Source organism: Mustelus asterias, chromosome 19 (genome assembly GCF_964213995.1).
Source record: "Mustelus asterias chromosome 19, sMusAst1.hap1.1, whole genome shotgun sequence".
Taxonomy (NCBI): Eukaryota; Metazoa; Chordata; class Chondrichthyes; order Carcharhiniformes; family Triakidae; genus Mustelus; species Mustelus asterias.
This window is the reverse complement of record NC_135819.1, coordinates 59041637-59063058: the sequence shown is the minus strand read 5'-3', so window position 1 is coordinate 59063058 and position 21422 is coordinate 59041637. Positions and strand designations below refer to the sequence as shown.

Below are 21422 nucleotides of genomic sequence, written 5' to 3'. Positions count from 1 at the left end.
TTATATTATTAATAATAAAAACTCTGACGAAAGATCATCCATTGGAAACATTGGCTCTATTCTCTCTCACCATAGACTACTCTCCGGAATCGGTTGCATTCTTGGACACACGCATCTCCATTAAGGACTGTCACCTCAGCACCTCACTGTACCGCAAGCCCACGGATAACCTCACGATGCTCCACGTCTCCAGCTTCCACCCTAAACACGTTAAAGAAGCCATCCCCTACGGACAAGCCCTCCGTATACACAGGATCTGCTCGGATGAGGAGGATCGCAACAGACACCTCCAGACGCTGAAAGATGCCCTCATAAGAACAGGATATGGCGCTCGACTCATTGATCAACAGTTCCAACGCGCCACAGCGAAAAACCGCACCGACCTCCTCAGAAGACAAACACGGGACATGGTGGACAGAGTAACCTTCGTTGTCCAGTACTTCCCCGGAGCGGAGAAGCTACGGCACCTCCTCCGGAGCCTTCAACATGTCATTGATGAAGACGAACATCTCGCCAAGGCCATCCCCACACCCCCACTTCTTGCCTTCAAACAACCGCACAACCTCAAACAGACCATTGTCCGCAGCAAACTACCCAGCCTTCAGGAGAACAATGACCATGACACCACACAACCCTGCCACAGCAACCTCTGCAAGACGTGCCGGATCATCGACACAGATGCCATCATCTCACGTGAGAACACCATCCACCAGGTAAACGGTACATACTCTTGCAATTCGGCCAACGTTGTCTACCTGATACGCTGCAAGAAAGGATGTCCCGAGGCATGGTACATTGGGGAAACTATGCAGACGCTGCGACAACGGATGAATGAACACCGCTCGACAATCACCAGGCAAGACTGTTCTCTTCCTGTTGGGGAGCACTTCAGCGGTCACGGGCATTCGGCCTCTGATATTCGGGTAAGCGTTCTCCAAGGCGGCCTTCGCAACACACGACAGCGCAGAGTTGCTGAGCAGAAACTGATAGCCAAGTTCCGCACACACGAGGACGGCCTCAACCGGGATATTGGGTTCATGTCACACTATTTGTAACTCCCACAGTTGCGTGGACCTGCAGAGTTTCACTGGCTGTCTTGTCTGGAGACAATACACATCTTTTTAGCCTGTCTTGATGCTCTCTCCACTCACATTGTTTTGTTTCTTAAAGACTTGATTAGTTGTAAGTATTCGCATTCCAACCATTATTCATGTAAATTGAGTCTGTGTCTTTATAAGCTCTGTTTGTGAACAGAATTCCCACTCACCTGAAGAAGGGGCTTAGAGCTCCGAAAGCTTGTGTGGCTTTTGCTACCAAATAAACCTGTTGGACTTTAACCTGGTGTTGTTAAACTTCTTACTCTATTCTCTCTCCACAGATGTTGTCACACCTGCTGAGGTTATCCAGCATGTTCTGTTTCAGGTTGCAGCAGCCTCAATGATTTGCGCCAACCCTGGAATAATAATTGTTGGTTATCTTGTGGGGGGCGGGGCTATCCTAGTGCTTCTGCTATTGGTCCAAAGTGGGCACTGTGTAACCAATGGGTGGGCAGGATTGAGGAGAGTGGGGTTGCCATGGTGATGGAGCTTGTTGGCCACAAACGGAGAGATTGTGCGGAGATCTCCCCGTCCCTGAGGAGAAGCGGCTCCTGACTGAGGTACAGCTGAAAGCCCGGGGCTAGAGGGCACCGAGCTATACACAGGCCGGAAAGTCATTTGTTTACATGGTTATTGTGTCGGGAAAATCCTGCAGCTCGTCCCTTAACTCGCACCAAGTCCGGGGCACCCATCACCCCTGTCCTGAACTCACTGATCCCTGTCCTCAGTGACCCCTGTCCTGAACTCACTGACCCTTATCCTCAGTGACCCCTGTCCTGAACTCACTGACCCTTGTCCTCAGTGACCCCTGTCCTGAATCCTGACCATGGGCGGCACAGTGGTTAGCAATGCTGCCTCACAGCACCAGGGTCCCAGGTTCAATTCCAGCCTTGGGTCGCTGTCTGTGTGGAGTCTGCATGTTCTCCCTGTGTCTGCATGGGTTTCCTCCGGGTGCTCCAGTTTCCTCCCACATCCAAAAGACGTGCTGGTTAGGTGCATTGACAATGCTAAATTCTCCCTCAGTGTACCTGAACAGGCGCCGGAGTGTGTCACAGTAACTTCATTGCGGTGTTAATGTAAGCTTACTTGTGACACTAATAATAATACTTAAACCTTCTCCTTAGTGACCCCTGTCCTGAATTCACTGACCCCTGAGGCCTTCCATGCCCGTTTGCCCCCGGGGTGTATTATTGACCCCTTTAATCACATTTTGATTTGATGTTTTAAGTTTCCTTTACACTTTGTCTTTTGTTTTGGGTGGTTCCCTTTTTGGGGACTGCCCTTCTTGATTTGTCACTGAGTTTGTTTGATTTGGTTTATTTGGTTGGCACAAAAAGAATTGTCTTCAGTGGCCCCTGTTAGTGAGTGGCAAGGCAGTACCGTGGTTAGCACCGCCGCCTCACAGCAGCAAGGACCTGGGTTTGATTCTAGTCTTGGATCAGTGTCTGTCTGGAGTTTGCACGTTCCGCTGGGTCTCTGATTCTCTCCCACAGTCCAAAGATGCATAGGTTAGGTGGATCAGCCGTCAATGTCTTTGATTCTCAATACCTCCACATTGTAATACCTTGTCTTATTACTCTTAAAGCTAAAAGACCTTTCCCACCATCAAGCCTTCAGACTCCCGTGCTCCCCAATCAAACCTCTGAACCGCACTGACACATTTTCCATACCTGTGCCCTCCTGCAGGCTTTTATCTTTACCATCATTGATAATGATGGTGATGACTGGGGCCAACACCTCACTCTCTCTACATTTTAGCTAACATGCTTATTCTCATTCTTGCCACCAGATCTTGTTATGAAAACCCACTGATGTTATGTGCGAGTGTCCCAACCTGAAACACTGGTTTCCATGGTGTTTATATTTGAATATTAGTGAGAAACCTTCGCAGAAATACTAAAAACTCAAACCTCTCATTAAACAGCAAATGAGAAAGTAGAAGAAGTAATAAAAATGCCACAAAGAAAAATCTTATACTTCGCCAAATGAAGGAACCATTTAGTCCCTCAAAGACTGAAAACCCAAAAGTATCTCTTTCCTGCCGTAATCCTAAACTCTGTTGAGACCCTCATTTCCCAAACAACAACCATAAACCTATTGGTCAAATCTAACCAATAATTGCCACACTGTACAGCTTAAGTGACCAGGACTTGGGAATGGTATTCAGTTCAGCGAAGAAAATTATCTTATACACAAACTGGCTTTTGCCTTCAGCACTTTATCTCTCGCTGAGCTGTTTGCTGACAATGGCTGCCCCCCACCTTTAACCCTCCAATTTCTGGTTGAATTGGTTCTTGGGGATGGCTGCCTCTCTCTCTCGCTGCTGTTTCTTCAACACCTCATCTGTGTCTAAACTGCTTTCTGGCTCACAGCACTCTGATCACTAATTACATCAATTGGGCAGTACAATGGCACAGTGATTAGCACTGCTATTTCACAGTGTGGAGATGCCGGCGTTGGACTGGGGTAAACACAGTAAGAAGTTTAACAACACCAGGTTAAAGTCCAACAGGTTTATTTGGTAGCAAAAGCCACACAAGCTTTCGAGGCTCTGAGCCCCTTCTTCAGGTGAGTGGGAATTCTGTTCACAAACAGAACTTATAAGACACAGACTCAATTTACATGAATAATGGTTGGAATGCGAATACTTACAACTAATCCAGTCTTTAAGAAACAAAACAATGGGAGTGGAGAGAGCATCAAGACAGGCTAAAAAGATGTGTATTGTCTCCAGACAAGACAGCCAGTGAAACTCTGCAGGTCCACGCAACTGTGGGAGTTACAAATAGTGTGACATAAATTCTGATTCTAGGATCGCATGATAAAGACTCAGGAGGAAAAAAGCAGAAATATTTATGTGAAATAGTGTGACATAAACCCAATATCCCGGTTGAGGCCGTCCTTGTGTGTGCGGAACCTGGCTATCAGTTTCTGCTCCGCGACAGCGCAGAGTCGCGGAGCAGAAACTGATAGCCAGGTTCCGCACACACAAGGACGGCCTCAACCGGGATATTGGGTTTATGTCACACTATTTCACATAAATATTTCTGCTTTTTTCCTCCTGAGTCTTTATCATGCGATCCTAGAATCAGAATTTATGTCACACTATTTGTAACTCCCACAGTTGCGTGGACCTGCAGAGTTTCACTGGCTGTCTTGTCTGGAGACAATACACATCTTTTTAGCCTGTCTTGATGCTCTCTCCACTCCCATTGTTTTGTTTCTTAAAGACTGGATTAGTTGTAAGTATTCGCATTCCAACCATTATTTCACAGTGCCAGGGACCTGGGTTTGATTCTGGCCTTGGGTGACTGTCTGTGTGGAGGTTGCACATTTACCCCATGTCTGCATATGTTTCCTCCAGGTGCTTCTGTTTCCTCCCACAGTCCAAAGTTGTGCAAGTTAGATTGATTGGCCATGCTAAATTGCCCCTTAGTGTCCCAAGATGTGTAGGTTAGGGGGAATTAACGGAGTAAATAGGGATAGGGTCTGGATTGAATGCACCGTCAGAGAGTCGGTGTGGACTTGATGGGCCGACTGGCCTACTTTTGCACTGTAGGTTTTCTATGATTTCTATGATTCTATTCTTAGAATCTCTTTTCTATATTCAGGAGATAATACAATCTGATGTTCTTCTGCCCATGTATCATTTGTGCTCACGTGTGGTATCATTTTATCATCAAGACCTTATCCTTGACAATAACATTCAGGAATGCACTGTGTTTCCAGTGTTGGAAAGGCTGTTTGATAAATTTGGTGTAATTTTGAATCTTTTTGCTGTAGCTCAATCAGTCTGACAGAAGCCAGAAGGTGGTTGTAGAGGGTTGTTTTTCAAACTGGAGGTCTGTGACCAGCGGTGTGCCTCAGGGATCGGTGCTGGGTCCACTGTTATTTGTCATTTATATTAATGATTTGAATGAGAATATAGGAGGCATGGTTAGTAAGTTTGCAGATGACACCAAGATTGGTGGCACAGTGGACAGTGAAGAAAATTGTTTCTGATTGCAATGGGATCTTAATAGGGCCAGTGGGCTGACGAATGGCAGATGGAGTTTAATTTAGATAAATGCGAGGTGATCCATTTTGGTAGATTGAACCAGGGCAGGACTTACTCAGTTAATGGTAGGGCGTTGGGGAGAGTTACAGAACAAAGAGATCTAGGGGTACATGTTCATAGCTCCTTGAAAGTGGATTCACAGGTGGACAGAGTGGTGAAGAAGGCATTCAGCATGCTTGGTTTCATTGGTCAGAACATTGAATACAGGAGTTGGGACGTCTTGTTGAAGTTGTACAAGACATTGGTAAGGTCACACTTGGAATACTATGTACAGTTTTGGTCACCCTATTATAGAAAGGATATTATTAAACTAGAAGGAGTGCAGAAAAGATTTACTAGGATGCTACCGGGACTTGATGGTTTGAGTTATAAGGAGAGGCTGAATAGACTGGGACTTTTTTCTCTGGAGCGTAGAAGGCTGAGGGGTGATCTTGTCGAGTCTATAAAATAATGAAGGGCGCAGGTCAGCTAGATAGTCAATATCTTTTCCCAAAGGTAGGGGAGTCTAAAACTAGACGGCATGGGTTTAAGGTGAGAGGGGAGAGGTACAAAAGTGTCCAGAGGGGCAATTTTTTCACACAGAAGATGGTGAGTGTCTGGAATAAGCTGCCAGAGGTAGTAGTAAAGGTGGATACAATTTTGTCTTTTAAAAAGCATTTAGATAGTTACATGGGTAAGATGGGTATCGAGGGATATGGGCCAAATGCGGGCAATTGGGATTAGTTTAGGGGTTTAAAAAAAAGGGCAGCATGAACAAGTTGGGCCGAAGAGCCTGTTTCCATGCTGCAAACCTCTCTGACTCTATGAAGTAAACACAATTGTCTCTTTATCTTGACCTGCTCCCTCTGCAGTCAATTTGTGAGAATTTGTATTCAATAAACTAATTTTATTTGCTTCACCCTGCTCCTTCAGTTCTAATTGTTCTTTACGTTTGTGTGCTCATCAGAACACAATCTGAGAACGTTCCAGGAAATTCTTTTGGTAAGGACTCAGTAGTTAGATTGCATACAGCCTGTTCACCACTACCTGTGATCCTATCAAATCATTCCCCAAAATAAATTGAACCGCTTCAATAGGTAATTTTTCTACCAACCCTACAGTGACTTCTCGCGTCTTAAAACCGATCCTCAAGTTCACCTCGACTAGAGGAATTTTCCTGTTATCCCCATGAATGCTTGTGGTCAGAACTTCCTCTTTTAGCATCCCTCCGGGACAACAACTATCGCTATCCCACAACATTGGGGATTGACTTTCCCCTGTATCTCTCAGAACGTTAATGTCCTTCCCCATTCTATCCTGTCCACATGGAAAACTGTTTCCTAAACACACAAAATCCTTAAAGATATCCTGGTCACTTTGCCCCTGCACACTTTCTGCACACGTGTCCATCTCCACTGGGTGCTCGTTCACTCACTCTATGCATAATTCCGACCTGCTTTTCTTGTTCTCCATTCTCTGATTTCATTATTTCCCTTTTCAATTTTGATAACTCTATCCAGTTTTCCCTTTAATAACCCGCAGTCTGATTTCATGTGGCCAACTTATTACAATGGTAACATCTAACCCTCTTAACTTCTTTCAGAAGGGTGAAACCTCTTTAACATTGTCTTTACTTCATGGTGGTGAAAATTCTTTGCAAGTTTCAGCCACCCCTTCTTTTCCTTGACTGACTTCTCACATCTTCCCATTGTTTTCCGATTTAAAAGAATTACGGAAAAAAGGTTTGTTTCTGTAGATCATTTCGTATTCATCAGCCAGCCCTGTAACCCATCTAGCAGTCTGAACTCTTTCGTTCCTCCACATGTGTCCTAGGATCTATTCAGGATCTTTGAAGCCCATATTCAATGATCAAAATAGTTTTCCTTTAGTCATTCTGATTCAAGATGATTTTGTCCAGGCTGTTTACTTGTGTTTTGAAACTTCTGCCTGTGTGCCTCAGGAACAACCTAAATGCATAAAAAATAGCTCTTTTGACCGTCTCATTGTCCTTCGACCTCTCCTTTTGTTCAAAGATGTATATACTTCAACCGCCTTACCTACAAATTTACACTGCAAGAATATTGTCCAATTCTCTTGTGGCCTTTTAATTGTTTAGCTAGGAATAGGCTCTGCCCTCTGATTTTCAGAGGGAATCCCGCTTGGGCACTCTGTGATGCACAGAGTGTCGGAGATTCATTCTGGAAATCATGCTGAAGAAACCAGCAGGAGTTACTCCCATTTTTCCACAAATGGGGGCTTAGAATTCTTTTGGGAGAATCCCAGTCCAGGGCCATGATTCTCCCATTCTGCTGCGCTAAAATTCCCGTGGCGGGTGATTTGTGGAGTTTGCACAAGCATTCGTGTCCCACTTGTGTCTCCCAGTGCCGGATTTCCCGCAGCATCTGCTCCATGCCAGAAAGAAACGCACAGACCATTTAAACAGTCATTTCAATATTATCTGAATGTGATTAGCGGGCCTGGGACTTATGTCTCTGGGCCCGCTAGTGTCTCCCAGCCGGCCAGAGTATTTCACTCTAGCTGGGATTACAATAGCTCCCCACTTTTGGGGAGCTAGCGGCCCAACCCTGCTGGAATGAAAGCAATCGGGGGCCCCCCAGGAGGTCGGGGGCTGGGTGGGTGCTGCCCCCTGGGCATGGGCACCCTGGCAGTGCCAACATGTGCCTCCTGGCACTGCTCAAGGGGCAAAGTGCCAATACCCAGGGGGCATTTAGGCACTGCCCATCAGGCATGGGGCAGTGCAGCCAGAGTTGTGGCGGTCACGGGGCTGGCCAGCGATCGAGTTGGCCAGCAATCAGGAGGCCATCAGTGTGGGGCCACTGTGCATGCGCCGATCTCAGCACTGACAGATTGGCACGTGCGCAATGGCCCACTCAGGGTGCTGATTTCAACCTCTCCAACGGGAATAGCCCCCTAGTTTATAATGATATTCACACTGGTGGCCTCTGCAGTGCACAGAGTGTGGGAGATTCTTCTTTGAACTCCCACTGAAAAAAACAGTGTGAATTACGCCAGTTTTCACACGAATTTGACACTCAGAATTCTTTTGGGAGAATAGATATTTTTCTGATGCAATTTATAATTCTAAACACTCCCACCAGGTGGCAGTATGTGCTTGAAATTATTGGATGCCTATATTTATGGTGTGGAGATGCCGGCGTTGGACTGAGGTAAGCACAGTAAGAAGTCTCACAACACCAGGTTAAAGTCCAACAGGTTTATTTGGTAGCAAATACCATAAGCTTTCAGAGCGCTGCCCCTTCGTCAGATGGAGTGAAAATCTGTTCTCCAACAGTGCACAGAGACACAACATCAAGTTACAGAATACTAATTAGAATGCAAATCTCTACAGCCAGCCAGGTCTTAAAGATAAAGTGGGTGGAGGGAACATTAAACACAGGTTAAAGAGATGTGTATTGTCTCCAGACAGAACGGCTAGTAAGATTCTACAAGATCAGGAGGCAAGCTGTGGGGGTTACTGATAATGTGACATAAATCCAACATCCCGGTTTAGGCCGTCCTCATGTGTGCGGAACTTGGCTATCAGTTTCTGCTCAGCGACTCTGCGCTGTCGTGTGTCGTGAAGGCCGCCTTGGAGAACGCTTACCTGAAGATCCAAGGCTGAATGCCCGTGACTGCTGAAGTGCTCCCCCACAGGAAGAGAACAGTCTTGCCTGGTGATTGTTGAGCGGTGTTCATTCTTACTGGACAAACCGCACCGACCTCCTCAGAAGACAAACACGGGACACGGTGGACAGAGTATCCTTCGTTGTCCAGTACTTCCCCGGAGCGGAGAAGCTACGGCATCTCCTCCGGAGCCTTCAACATGTCATTGATGAAGACGAACATCTCGCCAAGGCCATCCCCACACCCCCACTTCTTGCCTTCAAACAACCACGCAGCCTCAAACAGACCATTGTCCGCAGCAAACTACCCAGCCTTCAGGAGAACAGTGACCACGACACCACACAACCCTGCCACAGCAACCTCTGCAAGACGTGCCGGATCATCGACACGGATGCCATCATCTCACGTGAGAACACCATCTACCAGGTACACGGTACATACTCTTGCAACTCGGCCAACGTTGTCTACCTGATACGCTGCAGGAAAGGATGTCCCGAGGCATGGTACTTTGGGGAAAGCATGCAGACGCTACGACAACGGATGAATGAACACCGCTCGACAATCACCAGGCAAGATTGTTCTCTTCCTGTGGGGGAGCACTTCAGCAGTCACGGGCATTCAGCCTTGGATCTTCAGGTAAGCGTTCTCCAAGGCGGCCTTCACGACACACGACAGCGCAGAGTCGCTGAGCAGAAACTGATAGCCAAGTTCCGCACACATGAGGACGGCCTAAACCGGGATGTTGGATTTATGTCACATTATCAGTAACCCCCACAGCTTGCCTCCTGATCTTGCAGAATCTTACTAGCTGTTCTGTCTGGAGACAATACACATCTCTTTAACCTGTGTTTAATGTTCCCTCCACCCACTTTATCTTTAAGACCTGGCTGGCTGTAGAGATTTGCATTCTAATTAGTATTCTGTAACTTGATGTTGTGTCTCTGTGCACTGTTGGAGAACAGATTTTCACTCCGTCTGACGAAGGGGCAGCGCTCCGAAAGCTTATGGTATTTGCTACCAAATAAACCTGTTGGACTTTAACCTGGTGTTGTGAGACTTCTTACTATATTTATGAGTGCAGTGGGGTTGATGAGCCCTACCATCTGGCTCAACTGGCATCAGAAACTCACATTGTGAGGAAAATAGTCACTCAATGTGAATTTCCCCGAAATGGGCATATAATGGCCAGCGGGCAGATACAGGTGGGATGTCAACACTGAAGCACCAAGGCCTTGCTGCTTGAAAATAGCAGCAGGATGTCATGGTGGTAAGTGAGGGAGAGGGCGCTTCAAAATGGAGGCATCCTCTCCCAATATTTTCAGACTTTAAATTAAAGGTGGTCCTTGCAACTGGGGCTCCACTGTTAAGGGACTGGGGGATGGTGGTTGGTGAAGAAGCCCTCTTCATGTTGGCCTGTGTCTGTTTTTCCTTGGAATTGCGTGCTCTCTTCTTCTGCAAGGAGAGAAAACAGTGTTACGCGAAAAATGGATTGTGCAGAGAGGAGGCAATGATAACAATTACAGAAGATGAATAAGAAGTATCAGTAAAATCAGTGCCAATATTCGTCATTCAGATGGGAATGTGAGGAGGTGCCCAGAGAAAAAGAATGAGTGAAGCTACAAGGTGTGTTGGTCTGAGGAGGGCTGTGCAGGAGAATGCTGGGGAGGTCAGTGTGGGGTTAGCACTAGAAAATGGTATACTATTCACTTTTCCTGCTCTGAGGAGATTATTGGACCCCTTGGTACCCTGTATCCAGGTTCAAAGGACCATACGCCTGCTTTTGACCCCCTTGGCTCCTTTCATCCACACTTGGCCTGAGAGACTGCCCTCTTACTATTGTCAGAAAATTGCATTTCACTTTAATCCTTTAGATCCTAGTGCCACCAAAGGCTGCTTCCAATGCCAGCCTTAGTTTTGAGGTGAGCAGGAAGAGTTCAGGGATGATTGGCAAGCCCAGCCGGGTGCCCTGCTTGAGCCTCGAGTGGGAGAGAGGTGACGGAGGTGAAGGAAAGGCCTCTATTACTGGCTGCTTTTTGAGATCCCCATTTTGGGATCAGCTAATCCCCCTCTCACCACTTGCTTTGGGCATCCCGGTGCCTACCCAGCGAATTATAGGCTTGTTAGTTTGAATCATTTTAACATCTTTACAGATTGGCTGAATCAGGTAAGTAATTCATATACCTTTCATTCTGTCAGCTGTACAGTAGAACAATATCAAATTCTTATTATGCAATGCGTTTTGATCGTGTCAGTTGAATGAGATCAAAGACAATGGTCAGAATTTAATGCCCTTCCCAGTGACGGGTTTGGTGGCAGGGGAAGGGACATTTAGTTGGCAAGAGGATGACAGATGGGAACCCCACTGCCTTCCCACCTCTACCCCAATTAAGGGAGGCTCATGGATGGCTTTCCTATCCCACTGCCCAATGGCCCACTTTGAGCCTCATTCTGCCGCAACTGGTATTTACACATCAACAGATGGAGGACATGCTATGTGGAAAGCCTGAAAAGCATATCCTGTGGGTATTATTTGTGGGCTTCCCAGGATTTGGAATCTGGCATCGGGCAAAGGGTGGTGGAGAGCACTGAGAGACACCTCCCTACCCTTGCTGCCGACCATTCCCTCTGTGATTGATCATCCATTATATACTCTGCCCAATTTCTCTTTCTATTTCCATTCTATATTTCATATAATAAAACTTTAATATTTATACTCCAGGAGACATGAGTGGAGAGGAAAAACCTCCTTTTAATCTGTTTGGAGAGGATACTGAAGAAGATGAGGAAGAAATTATCACAGCTGTAGCTCCAGCAGTAGACCTTCAAGGGGAGCAACTTGTAGATGTGACGACAAGTCCTGCTTTTCAGTGCCTGGATGAAGTAAGTTTCCTTCTATATTTCCATATTGATGTTTTGTGGTGTTTCATAGATGGGGGATAATTTTGTTTGAACTGAATACAATACTTGGTCTGAAATCCATAGAGGTCATTTCGACTTTATGCAACAGTATAAGATTTGATAGCAAATCAGCAGCCCATTTTTCATCTTCTCCATTCCTATTGATTCGTATTGACCACGGATAAGGGGAAGACGGGATGTGAAGGAGATGCAGGAGATAGAATGGGAGGAGAGAACAAGTGGAGGAGGGGTTCTGGGTTGGGAAGGGAAAATGATTAGTGAAGCTGGAAAATGGTCACGGCTGGAGAGAGAGGATGATGTCAAGATACCATCTCAATGCTTTCAACAAGCACATGCAGTGGAAGACAGCCCAGATCATGGGAACAAGATCAGTAAACAATCTCATCGGTCAAGACAGGGTGATGATGTTTACGAATACCAGCATTGGGCCAACTTTCTCTTAAAGGAAATGTTTAAAATCACATGCTGCAGCAGCAGGAGTTGAATATCAAGTTGCGTAACTCATGACAGATCCACCAAAGAAAATCAAAAGCGGGTGGACCTGGGGAATTCAGTAAAGAATGGTTTCCCAGTCCCTCTATCAATCCCAGATTTTCACTTCTGCTGGAGAGAGGAGGAGGAGAGACCTTGCCTGAACCTCTGTTATAGCCAGTTCATTTCTGAGAATTAGTGATATTAGTGAGATCATATGTTCATCTATAATGGGTGGGGGAGGAAAGAGCATTCCAATTTATTGCAGATGAGGAAAAACTGAAAATTGCCATGTTCTCTTTCAGCTTTTCTACTCCAGTGGCCTTAATTATAGCAAGACCATCTTCAACCACTTAACTTTATCATTCATCTTTATATCTACCTATCACTTTACAAATCTACTTATCTATTGACAAATAATGCTGTGTTTTGAATTTATATTTTTTATTCATTCATGAGATAAGGGTGGCTGGCTAGCATTCATTGCCCATCCCAAATTGCCCTTGAACTCAGTGGCTTGGCTAGGCCATTTCAGAGAGCAGTTGAGAATCAACCACATTGCTGTGGCTCTGGAGTCACGTGTAGGCCAGACCAGGACGGCAGATTTCCTTCCCTGAAGGACATTAGTGAATCAAATGTGTTTTTATAAACAATCGACAATGGGTTTCATGATCATCAGTAGATTCTTAAATCAGATTTTTTTATTGAATTCAAATTCCACTATCTGCCGTGGCTGGATTCGAACCCGGGTCCCCAGAACATTAGCTGAGTTTCTGGATTAACAGTCCAGCGATAACACCACTCGGCCATCACCTCTCACTGTTACTTTTCAATCTTTTAAGACTTATATAGAGAAATATGCAGCCATTTTACACACATCATGAGCACAAAGACAATAAAAAGCTAGTTAATTTATTTTGATGGTATTAGTTGAGGGAGGAATTGGGCTCAGATACAGGGAGAACTCACTGCTCTGAAATAATATCCATGTAAATGAAATAAGACCATACACTATTATCTGAATATTGAATGGTTTATTATAGAAATTTATTTTGAACAGTTTTACAGTTGGAACAGGTCTCAGTGCTTATGATAAATACATCTTAATGAGAATACTTAATATCCAAGTTTATTTTTTTATACATCTTTCAAAACAATATTGTACAGTGCAGTTATTTTTATTATTTCGATGGCACTCCTCTAATAATTAGGCAGACTTACAGTGTTACAATTCTCTGGCCTTACCATTCAGCTGCTAAGTAATTTGTGCAAATTAATATGTTTAACATTGGATGAGCATTCCAATAACATACAATATTAGGCGTGGCTAGTAGAAAAATATACTTAAAGCTAAACTAATCAATGTTAATATTTGTTAATATAGCACTACTAAATGAATTCCTTTTGTCTGCTTTCAAAGACTGCTATTGAAGTTATGAAATGATTAACCAGCATTTACAGTATATCTCTGAAGCTAATTCTTGCTAAGTTTCTAACAATTATTTCTAATTGAAAAGCCAATATAATTATTTACCTGAAATCTGAAATGCTTATAAAAGGAATAGAAAATAGATATCCTCCAGTTGTTTCCATCCAGCTCCTTAAAAAGATGAGGATGTAGAAATTCATTTGAACCCATTTATGGGCTTAAATTGGTTTGGTAACCCACACCCCAACTGAGGTCCAAGGCATACCTAAAGTTGGACCTTGGGGTTCTATTTCATTGTTTGGTATACAGGCCAGTACCTTTTGCCCCTCAACTACACTAATAACCATTAGAAATACTTTACACCCACATATACATATATTTCGTTTACATATTCTCTTCTCTGTTTACAAGAATTTGCATTGATATCTCAATGAGTCGAATTTTCCCAAAAAGTGAAATTTTGGGCGAGAAAACCAGTGCAATTTGTGGTTCCTGCTCTCAGATGTTCAGGGACTGGGAGAATTCCAAAGGTGGTTCCTGCCATTCGTCCCTTGCAATTGTCCAACTCCACGTGACACCTGCGTGATCTGTGCATGAGCGCATGGGGCCAGAGAATCACCCACAATATTTCAGAATGTTTTTCATAGGTATATAGAACAGATGTTGAAACATAGATGACTAAAACATTGGTTGAAAATATGTGGGGAGGGATTTTCTCCCCACATACTGAAAACCGGCATGTTTTTCTCCAGAGAAACACGCAGGTTTTCTCTCCAGATTTTCTGAGACTTTGACAAAAAGAAGCAGGGGGATGTGTTTAATGCCAGCATAGCTGATGGGTGGAGCCTAAAGACCCCAGCAAGTCTGTTTCCTCAGAGACCTGGCACTCTTTTTAAAGAACATCCTGATGTCAAAGTGAAGAGACAGCACCCCCCCCCCCCCCCCCCGCCCCAGTGGGAACCGCCACCAACCATTGGCACTGCCAGGATGCCAAGGGGGGCCTGCCCAGCCATGTCCCTGACCACCCAGGGGCTACACTGGCCTCCGCGCCCCGGAGTGGTCATCTCATCTGCTGCAGAGCAGTAGTGATTCCCGCTGGTGTTAGGTCACGCCAGTAGGTGGCAACATCTGATGTTCCTGGAAGATATGTCATTAAGCTGTTTAATCAGATATCAATTAATTTACATTCATTAATTACATCACCAGCCCATCGCAAATCCCATTATGGCCCTCTCACAAGAATTTCCCGCCATAATGTGATTTGCACGTGCGGTGGACAGACCTGGAAAATCCCCTCGTGGGTTTGAGAAATTTTAAAAGACAAGAGATATTGAGAGACAGTGTGTAAGAGACAGGGAGTAAGTTCCATAGAGTATGACTGAAACTGCTGAAGAAACTGTAATCAATGTGAGGGAAAAGTGACAGAGGAATGTACAGGAGGCTAGTCAGAAAACTGAAAGGTGTTGGAGAGGCTTTAAGTTAAAGGCCCTGGAGGGATCTCAAGATGAGGAGAGGGAACTAATGTAGATCAGCAAGGACAAAGCGATAGGTGATTAGTATCTAGTGTGCAACTGATACAAATGGTTGGCATTTTGAAGAGTTGTAATTATTGTAACTTGGAGGATGGGAAATCATCTAGGAGCCATTGAAGAACTGAACTCAAGAGATGACAAAAGTATGCAAGAGGTTTTTGGTGACAACAGAGCCTGGATTTTAGAGCAGAGGTGGAAATAAGCAGAATCAGTGGTGAAGATGAAATGGGTTTTGAAGCAAAAGCAAAATACTGCGGATGCTGGAAATCTGAAATAAAAACAGAAAAAATTGGAAATACCCAGCAGGTCAGGAAGAATCTGGAGAGAGAAACAGAGTTAACATTTCAGGTGGATGGAGCTATTACAAGGGGGCATAACTATAGGGTTCATGGTGGGAGATATAGGAAGGATATCAGAGGTAGGTTCTTTACGCAGAGAGTGGTTGGGGTGTGGAATGGACTGCCTGCAGTGATAGTGGAGTCAGACACTTTAGGAACATTTAAGCGGTTATTGGATAGGCACATGGAGCACACCAGGGTGATAGGGAGTGGGATAGCTTGATCTTGGTTTCAGATAAAGCTCGGCACAACATCGTGGGCCGAAGGGCCTGTTCTGTGCTGTACTGTTCTATGTTCTATGGCAATGACCTGTCTTCAGATAAGGGTGTTGAAACTTAGTGCTGGAACAAGCAGGACATTAAGATTTTGCCCAATCTGGTTCACCCTGAGTCAATAGTTAATGATACAATTGGTGGTAAAGGAGTGAAGTTCATAGTGAGGTCGGAAATGATGGCTTGAATCTTCCCAGTGTTTGCCTGAAGGAAGCTTTGACTCACCTCTGACTGACAAAGAAGTAGTGGTGGGTTTATGTGAAATGATAGAAACTTAGAGCTGGGTATTTATATTTATAGACTAAGCATGTGCATAAAGAAAGCTCTCCAGTAGCATTTGTATAATCTTTTTGAAACTTTTATTGTCGTCATGTACCTATGGCTCAAATGCTTTAGGCCTGGTGAGCATTCTTACTGACTTAAAAGAATAGCGGTAGCTATTCAGAGTTCCAGTGGCAGCATTTTGCCAAGTGCCCCAAAAAATACCATTTCGTATGCCTTTGTACATCTTTTTATAATATTTGCCATTGAGATTGGCAGACATGCAAGCGTCAAACCACCAGCCGGAACTATAATAAGCCCCACAGTTACCTGAAGCATAATTATCATTATCTTTGTCTTTGGTGGTGAAGTATTTTTGATCATGGTTATAATTCTTGCCGTTATGCAGTGCATCACCAGCTGTGCCAGAATAACCATTAATTGTCAGGCGATAATAGTGATCTTCACCTTCAACTGAGAACTGATCATATGAGGCATATTTTTGGTTGCCATTCCAGTCTTCAAATTCAATTCTCAAGATCATGTCTTTAGATTTTGTCAAAAGGTGTATTTTGTCATTTCCCAACCAAAAGTCTGTTGATAGATTTCCAAAACCGTTTTTGTACTCTGCCCAAGTGCGATTAAAATGGACACTGCCATCTCTGCGAGACTGCAATACTGTCCAGCCACCTTTCAGAGTTTCCATATCACAATAAACTGAAAAACTTTTATTCGAGCCTCTGGCAATTTCATAGATGCCACTTTTCTGATGTCCTATTTTGTAATGGTCTGAACAATCCTGAGGTGTCCGTTGTATACCCACTGAAAGGAAGTATAAAACTAGGTTATCAACTTCATCTATTGCATCAAAAGATGAATTCATTCATATCAGCTTTAACTATTAATACATATATATTACTGCTAATCTATCACAACATTAAATACAATGCAGCTCAGTCAGATCTCAGAAAATTCTCCAAGAAAGTCTTAATGGACAGTGATCTGTGTTTTGGTTGTGTTTTAAATTGTAGGAATTCTACTTCCCAAAATTAAATGATTTGGAAAGCAAGGAAGGATGAATTACTCAAATAGGGCCAAATTGCATATTTTTTCAGTTTTTTACGAACAATTAATTCTGTGCTATTCATTTGTACAGTAAACATTATGTTGATTAATTTCTTATTTCTGTGGTGTTAAAAGAGCATAATATTCACGAAAACATGTTTGACAAATATTATTTGGCTGTCATAGAAATCATAGAAACCCTACAGTGCAGAAGGAGGCCATTCAGCCCATCGAGTCTGCACCGACCACAATCCCACCCAGGCCCTACCCCCACATATTTACCTGCTAATCCCTCTAACCTACGCATCTCAGGACTCTAAGGGGCAATTTTTAACCTGGCCAATCAACCTAACCCGCACATCTTTGGACTGTGGGAGGAAACCGGAGCACCCGGAGGAAACCCATGCAGACACGAGGAGAATGTGCAAACTCCACACAGACAGTGACCCAAGCCGGGAATCGAACCCAGGTCCCTGGAGCTGTGAAGCAGCAGTGCTAACCACTGTGCTACCGGTTGTGGAGGAGACTAGTAAGTTATGCACTTACAATACGATAATGCAGAATATTTGTATGTTTGCAAATAAAACAAAAAAATGCTAACCATTTTAAAGATTAGGGTGGCTCTTTAATAGGATTACGATTGACTGCATGTGGGGAAAATCAACAAAGGCATTCTCCACAATTAAATGTAAACAGGATGTGATGGGTGCAATTTGGTATTTCTATGCCTCAAAATATTCTTTAATATTAACAGTTTAATTCCACAGTTCATCTGAAGAAGAAGCATTTCATTTTTAAAGAGAGAGTGTGTATGATTATGCCTCAGCAAAAGTTTGAACATTACAGTAACTGCCTGCTAACAGATAACTTCACCAAAAGCAATGTACATATCTATTCCTTCTTAGTCATCGGTCTATTTTTAAATGCTTATATTACATTTATTTTTACTCCTGCTATCCAACTTGTGATGCTGCCTGGAAGTTTTGGGTAGGAGTTGATAGGACCTATCTCGCTCTCAATCTCCCAGGATTCATGTAGACACCCTTGTCTACATGAATCATGTTCTGAGTTGAAATCAGGCCCTCAGATCACCTAGTCCTTTACACTTTACTGACAATGTGCCATAGATCACAGCATTGCAAAAGTATAGTGTATGAAAATTAGGGATCAGAGCAAGATAATTACATAGAAAGATTTGGTTGAAAAAAGCTTGCCTCAACATTTCTTCAGACTGCTCTATTTTTAGTTGTATTGTTAAAAATGGATAGCATGATGTGCAAAATGTTTACATTCAAAAATATTCACTTTAACTTGTACTTGTTATTAATGTCTGCAGTACAACTGATATTAAAATTAACCAAGTTGGTGGAATTTTTAGCTAAGGTTAATATATGCATTATTGTAATATTTAATTTTTCATCACTTCATTGTTTAAGATTAGCAAGATAATTTCTACTGTTTATTAGGAATGCAACTTATTCAGAAAGAACAATCAGCCAAACAAGCTTTACTTAAAAAGTGAAAGGGAGTAAAGATTGGAAAATACATCACATTAGACTTTTAAATCTGTGGATAACTTTATAACAACTGTTTAAAAATAACAACTTGCAATGGTAAGTATTTTGCAAAAACACATATCACCACATTTTAAATATGGTCTTACTATTGCTTTAAAATCGAGAGGGATTTTAACTTGAAATATGCCTCAAATTGTGACCTGTTAATACTGACAATTTATTAGGTGAAAAGCTTTCCAATTTATAGGACAGATAAGCACCTTGAATCTAAATATTGCATTGTTTAGCTTGTGCATCAAAGTATAATTGCAAAATTTCAAGTTTATGTCTATTTAGAAAGAAAAAGGTAATTTAAAATTTTGAATAACAATAGAAATTCTGACTTTGTGTAAATGGAAAGTGGAAAATTACAACTGTTATAATTGCATTAAAAAGTATTATTTATTATTTTGTGTTCTATTTTTCAACCATTGATTAACTTACCTGGTTGACCTACAGCTGAACACGTTGTATAACACTTGTTGTTCAACGTATCCACAGTGTTTTTAATATTTGAAAGCTCATTGTTAATGTAGTGCAAAATGGTGTCCATATTCAGAACAGTCATCTCTTCCAAACGACCCTGAAGCGCATGGATTTGATTTCTGGCTTGCCGTAGTAAATTTGTTAGCTTGGAAACTTTATTCTCCAAAGCCGTTATCCTGTTGACATCGTCCTTGTCATTTTCTGTACTTCCAGTAACTTGATCATAAATGAAAGACTTCTTCTGGTTTCCTTCCAGCCACCTAGTCTTCATCTTCTTTACTGTTGCTGTTAGACTTTTTACCTGTTTGACAGTCTTTTTGAGGAGTTTTGTCTGCTTAGGTAGCTGAATGGTAAGAGGTGGGATGTTTACCTGATAACCACAGACTTCACCTTCATCATCACACTCAGTGGGCTTCAGTTTGATGGCGCAGGCTCCGTTTGCATGTCTTTCTGTGGAATTCTTGTATATGCTGGTACTGTTATATTCCACAGGAACTTCCAAACATAATATTAATCCAATATTCAGGAGAAGGAATGCAATGGCAGTCTTCATTATGTCTGCAAATCTTTCACGAACAGTTAAATGCAAGAATGCTTTATAACTATTACAAAGTAACACTGTGCTGTGTCAGTACCCCAGCACTGACTGACAAGGAACTTAGTGCTCAAGCTGCTATTCGCTGCTAGGGATATTAATATTCTACTCTAGGTGGGCAGTTCAGTTGTGAAATCATATCTGTCAGTCTTCAATACTGACAGTTCCTAAGCCTGCCTACAGAACTTGAAAATGACCTCAGTTACAATACAGTATGGTGTAACATTTTAGAGTTACCAGAATGTCACTGTTATTTTTCTGCTGTAAATATGCATACTGGACATTCCCGTTGCAGACATCTATGCCACAGAATCTGATTGGTAGCATGCATTATTTGGATCAAAAGGTACTGTTTGGTGTCCAAAATTGTTTATATACCAGAAGCACACACTTCTGTGTCAAGTCACAGTGAAAATACCACATTGGCGAGGGCGTTAATGCATGAGTAATAAACCACGCTGCAAGTATGCAGACCAAGCAGATCATGACGCCATACTGATTTGACACCAGTGCAGCCATTTCAGAGCCATTGCTCTTGTTTGGTCCCATTTACACAGGCCGGCCAACCCTTAATTGGCCAGCCAGAGTGAAATCGTGTTCAGACTCCGATCGTGCCTGGAAGTGGAAAGTGTGGCTGCTTCTGGGCTCGCCATTTGTGCACACATGATGTGTGCAAAATTCAGGTCATAGAGTCACGTAGAGTTACTTTATACAGTGAGTGGTTAGGATCTGAAATGCATGGCATGGAAGTATGATGGAGGCAGATTCTATAGAAACCTTCGAAACAGAATTGGATAATTGTTTGGAGAGAAAAAGAAATTGCAGGGCTCTGGGGAAAAGGCAAGTGGGTGGGACTAGGTGAGTTACTCTTGCATTGAACTGGCACAAACACTATGGCCTGAATGGCCTCCTTCTGTGCTGTTACCATTCACAATTCGCTGATTTTCAGTACACTTATCTGCTTGCATTCTATGATTTCTGATGGGAAGCATGTTACTAATAAACAAGTCCCTAACTGAAAATAAAGGGATAAAGGGGGAGGTGGCTAGATGGGTGGAGAACTGGCTTGGTCATAGAAGACAGAGGGTGGTAGTGGAAGGGTCTTTTTCCGGCTGGAGGCCTGTGACTAGTGGTGTTCCGCAGGGCTCTGTATTGGGACCTCTGCTGTTTGTGATTTATATAAATGATCTGGAAGAAGGAGTAACTGGGGTGATCAGTAAGTTTGCGGACGACACAAAACTGGCAGGACTTGCAGATAGTGAGGAACATTGTCAGAGGCTACAGAAGGATATAGATAGGCTGGAAATTTGGGCAAGGAAATGGCAGATGGAGTTCAATCCTGATAAATGCGAAGTGATGCATTTTGGTGGGAATAATGTAGGGAGGAGCTACACGATAAATGGAAGAACCATAAAGGGTGTAGAGACGCAGAGGGACCTGGGTGTGCAAGTCCACAGATCTTTGAAGGTGACGTCACAGGTGGAGAAGGTGGTGAAGAAGGCATATGGCATGCTTGCCTTTATAGGACGGGGCATAGAGTATAAAAGTTGGGGTCTGATGTTGCAGATGTATAGAACGTTGGTTCGGCCGCATTTGGAATACTGCGTCCAGTTCTGGTCGCCACACTACCAGAAGGACGTGGAGGCTTTGGAGAGAGTACAGAGGAGGTTTACCAGGATGTTGCCTGGTATGGAGGGGCTTGGTTATGAGGAGAGATTGG

At 43.4% G+C, this 21422-nt stretch overlaps 2 protein-coding genes across 3 annotated transcripts in view; one reads left to right on the top strand and one right to left on the bottom strand.

Moving 5' to 3' along the window:
* The first annotated feature begins 1565 nt into the window (after positions 1-1565).
* Positions 1566-21422, top strand: part of ccdc146 (coiled-coil domain containing 146) — a 127390-nt gene continuing 107533 nt past the window's right edge. The window contains exons 1-2 of one of the 2 annotated variants that reach the window (XM_078235599.1): positions 1566-1657; positions 11498-11658. In XM_078235599.1, the coding sequence (XP_078091725.1) occupies positions 11503-11658 (156 nt within the window). In that variant the 5' untranslated portion in view covers positions 1566-1657; positions 11498-11502. The remainder of the gene's footprint in view (positions 1658-11497; positions 11659-21422) is intronic. The other variant, XM_078235600.1, reaches the window with a different exon arrangement.
* Positions 13191-19775, bottom strand: fgl2a (fibrinogen-like 2a). The gene is made up of 2 exons (XM_078235605.1): positions 19066-19775; positions 13191-16822 (listed from the first exon to the last, which is right to left on the bottom strand). Exons 1-2 carry the CDS (start codon positions 19658-19660, stop codon positions 16116-16118), a joined length of 1302 nt encoding a protein of 433 aa, XP_078091731.1. The 5' UTR covers positions 19661-19775; the 3' UTR covers positions 13191-16115.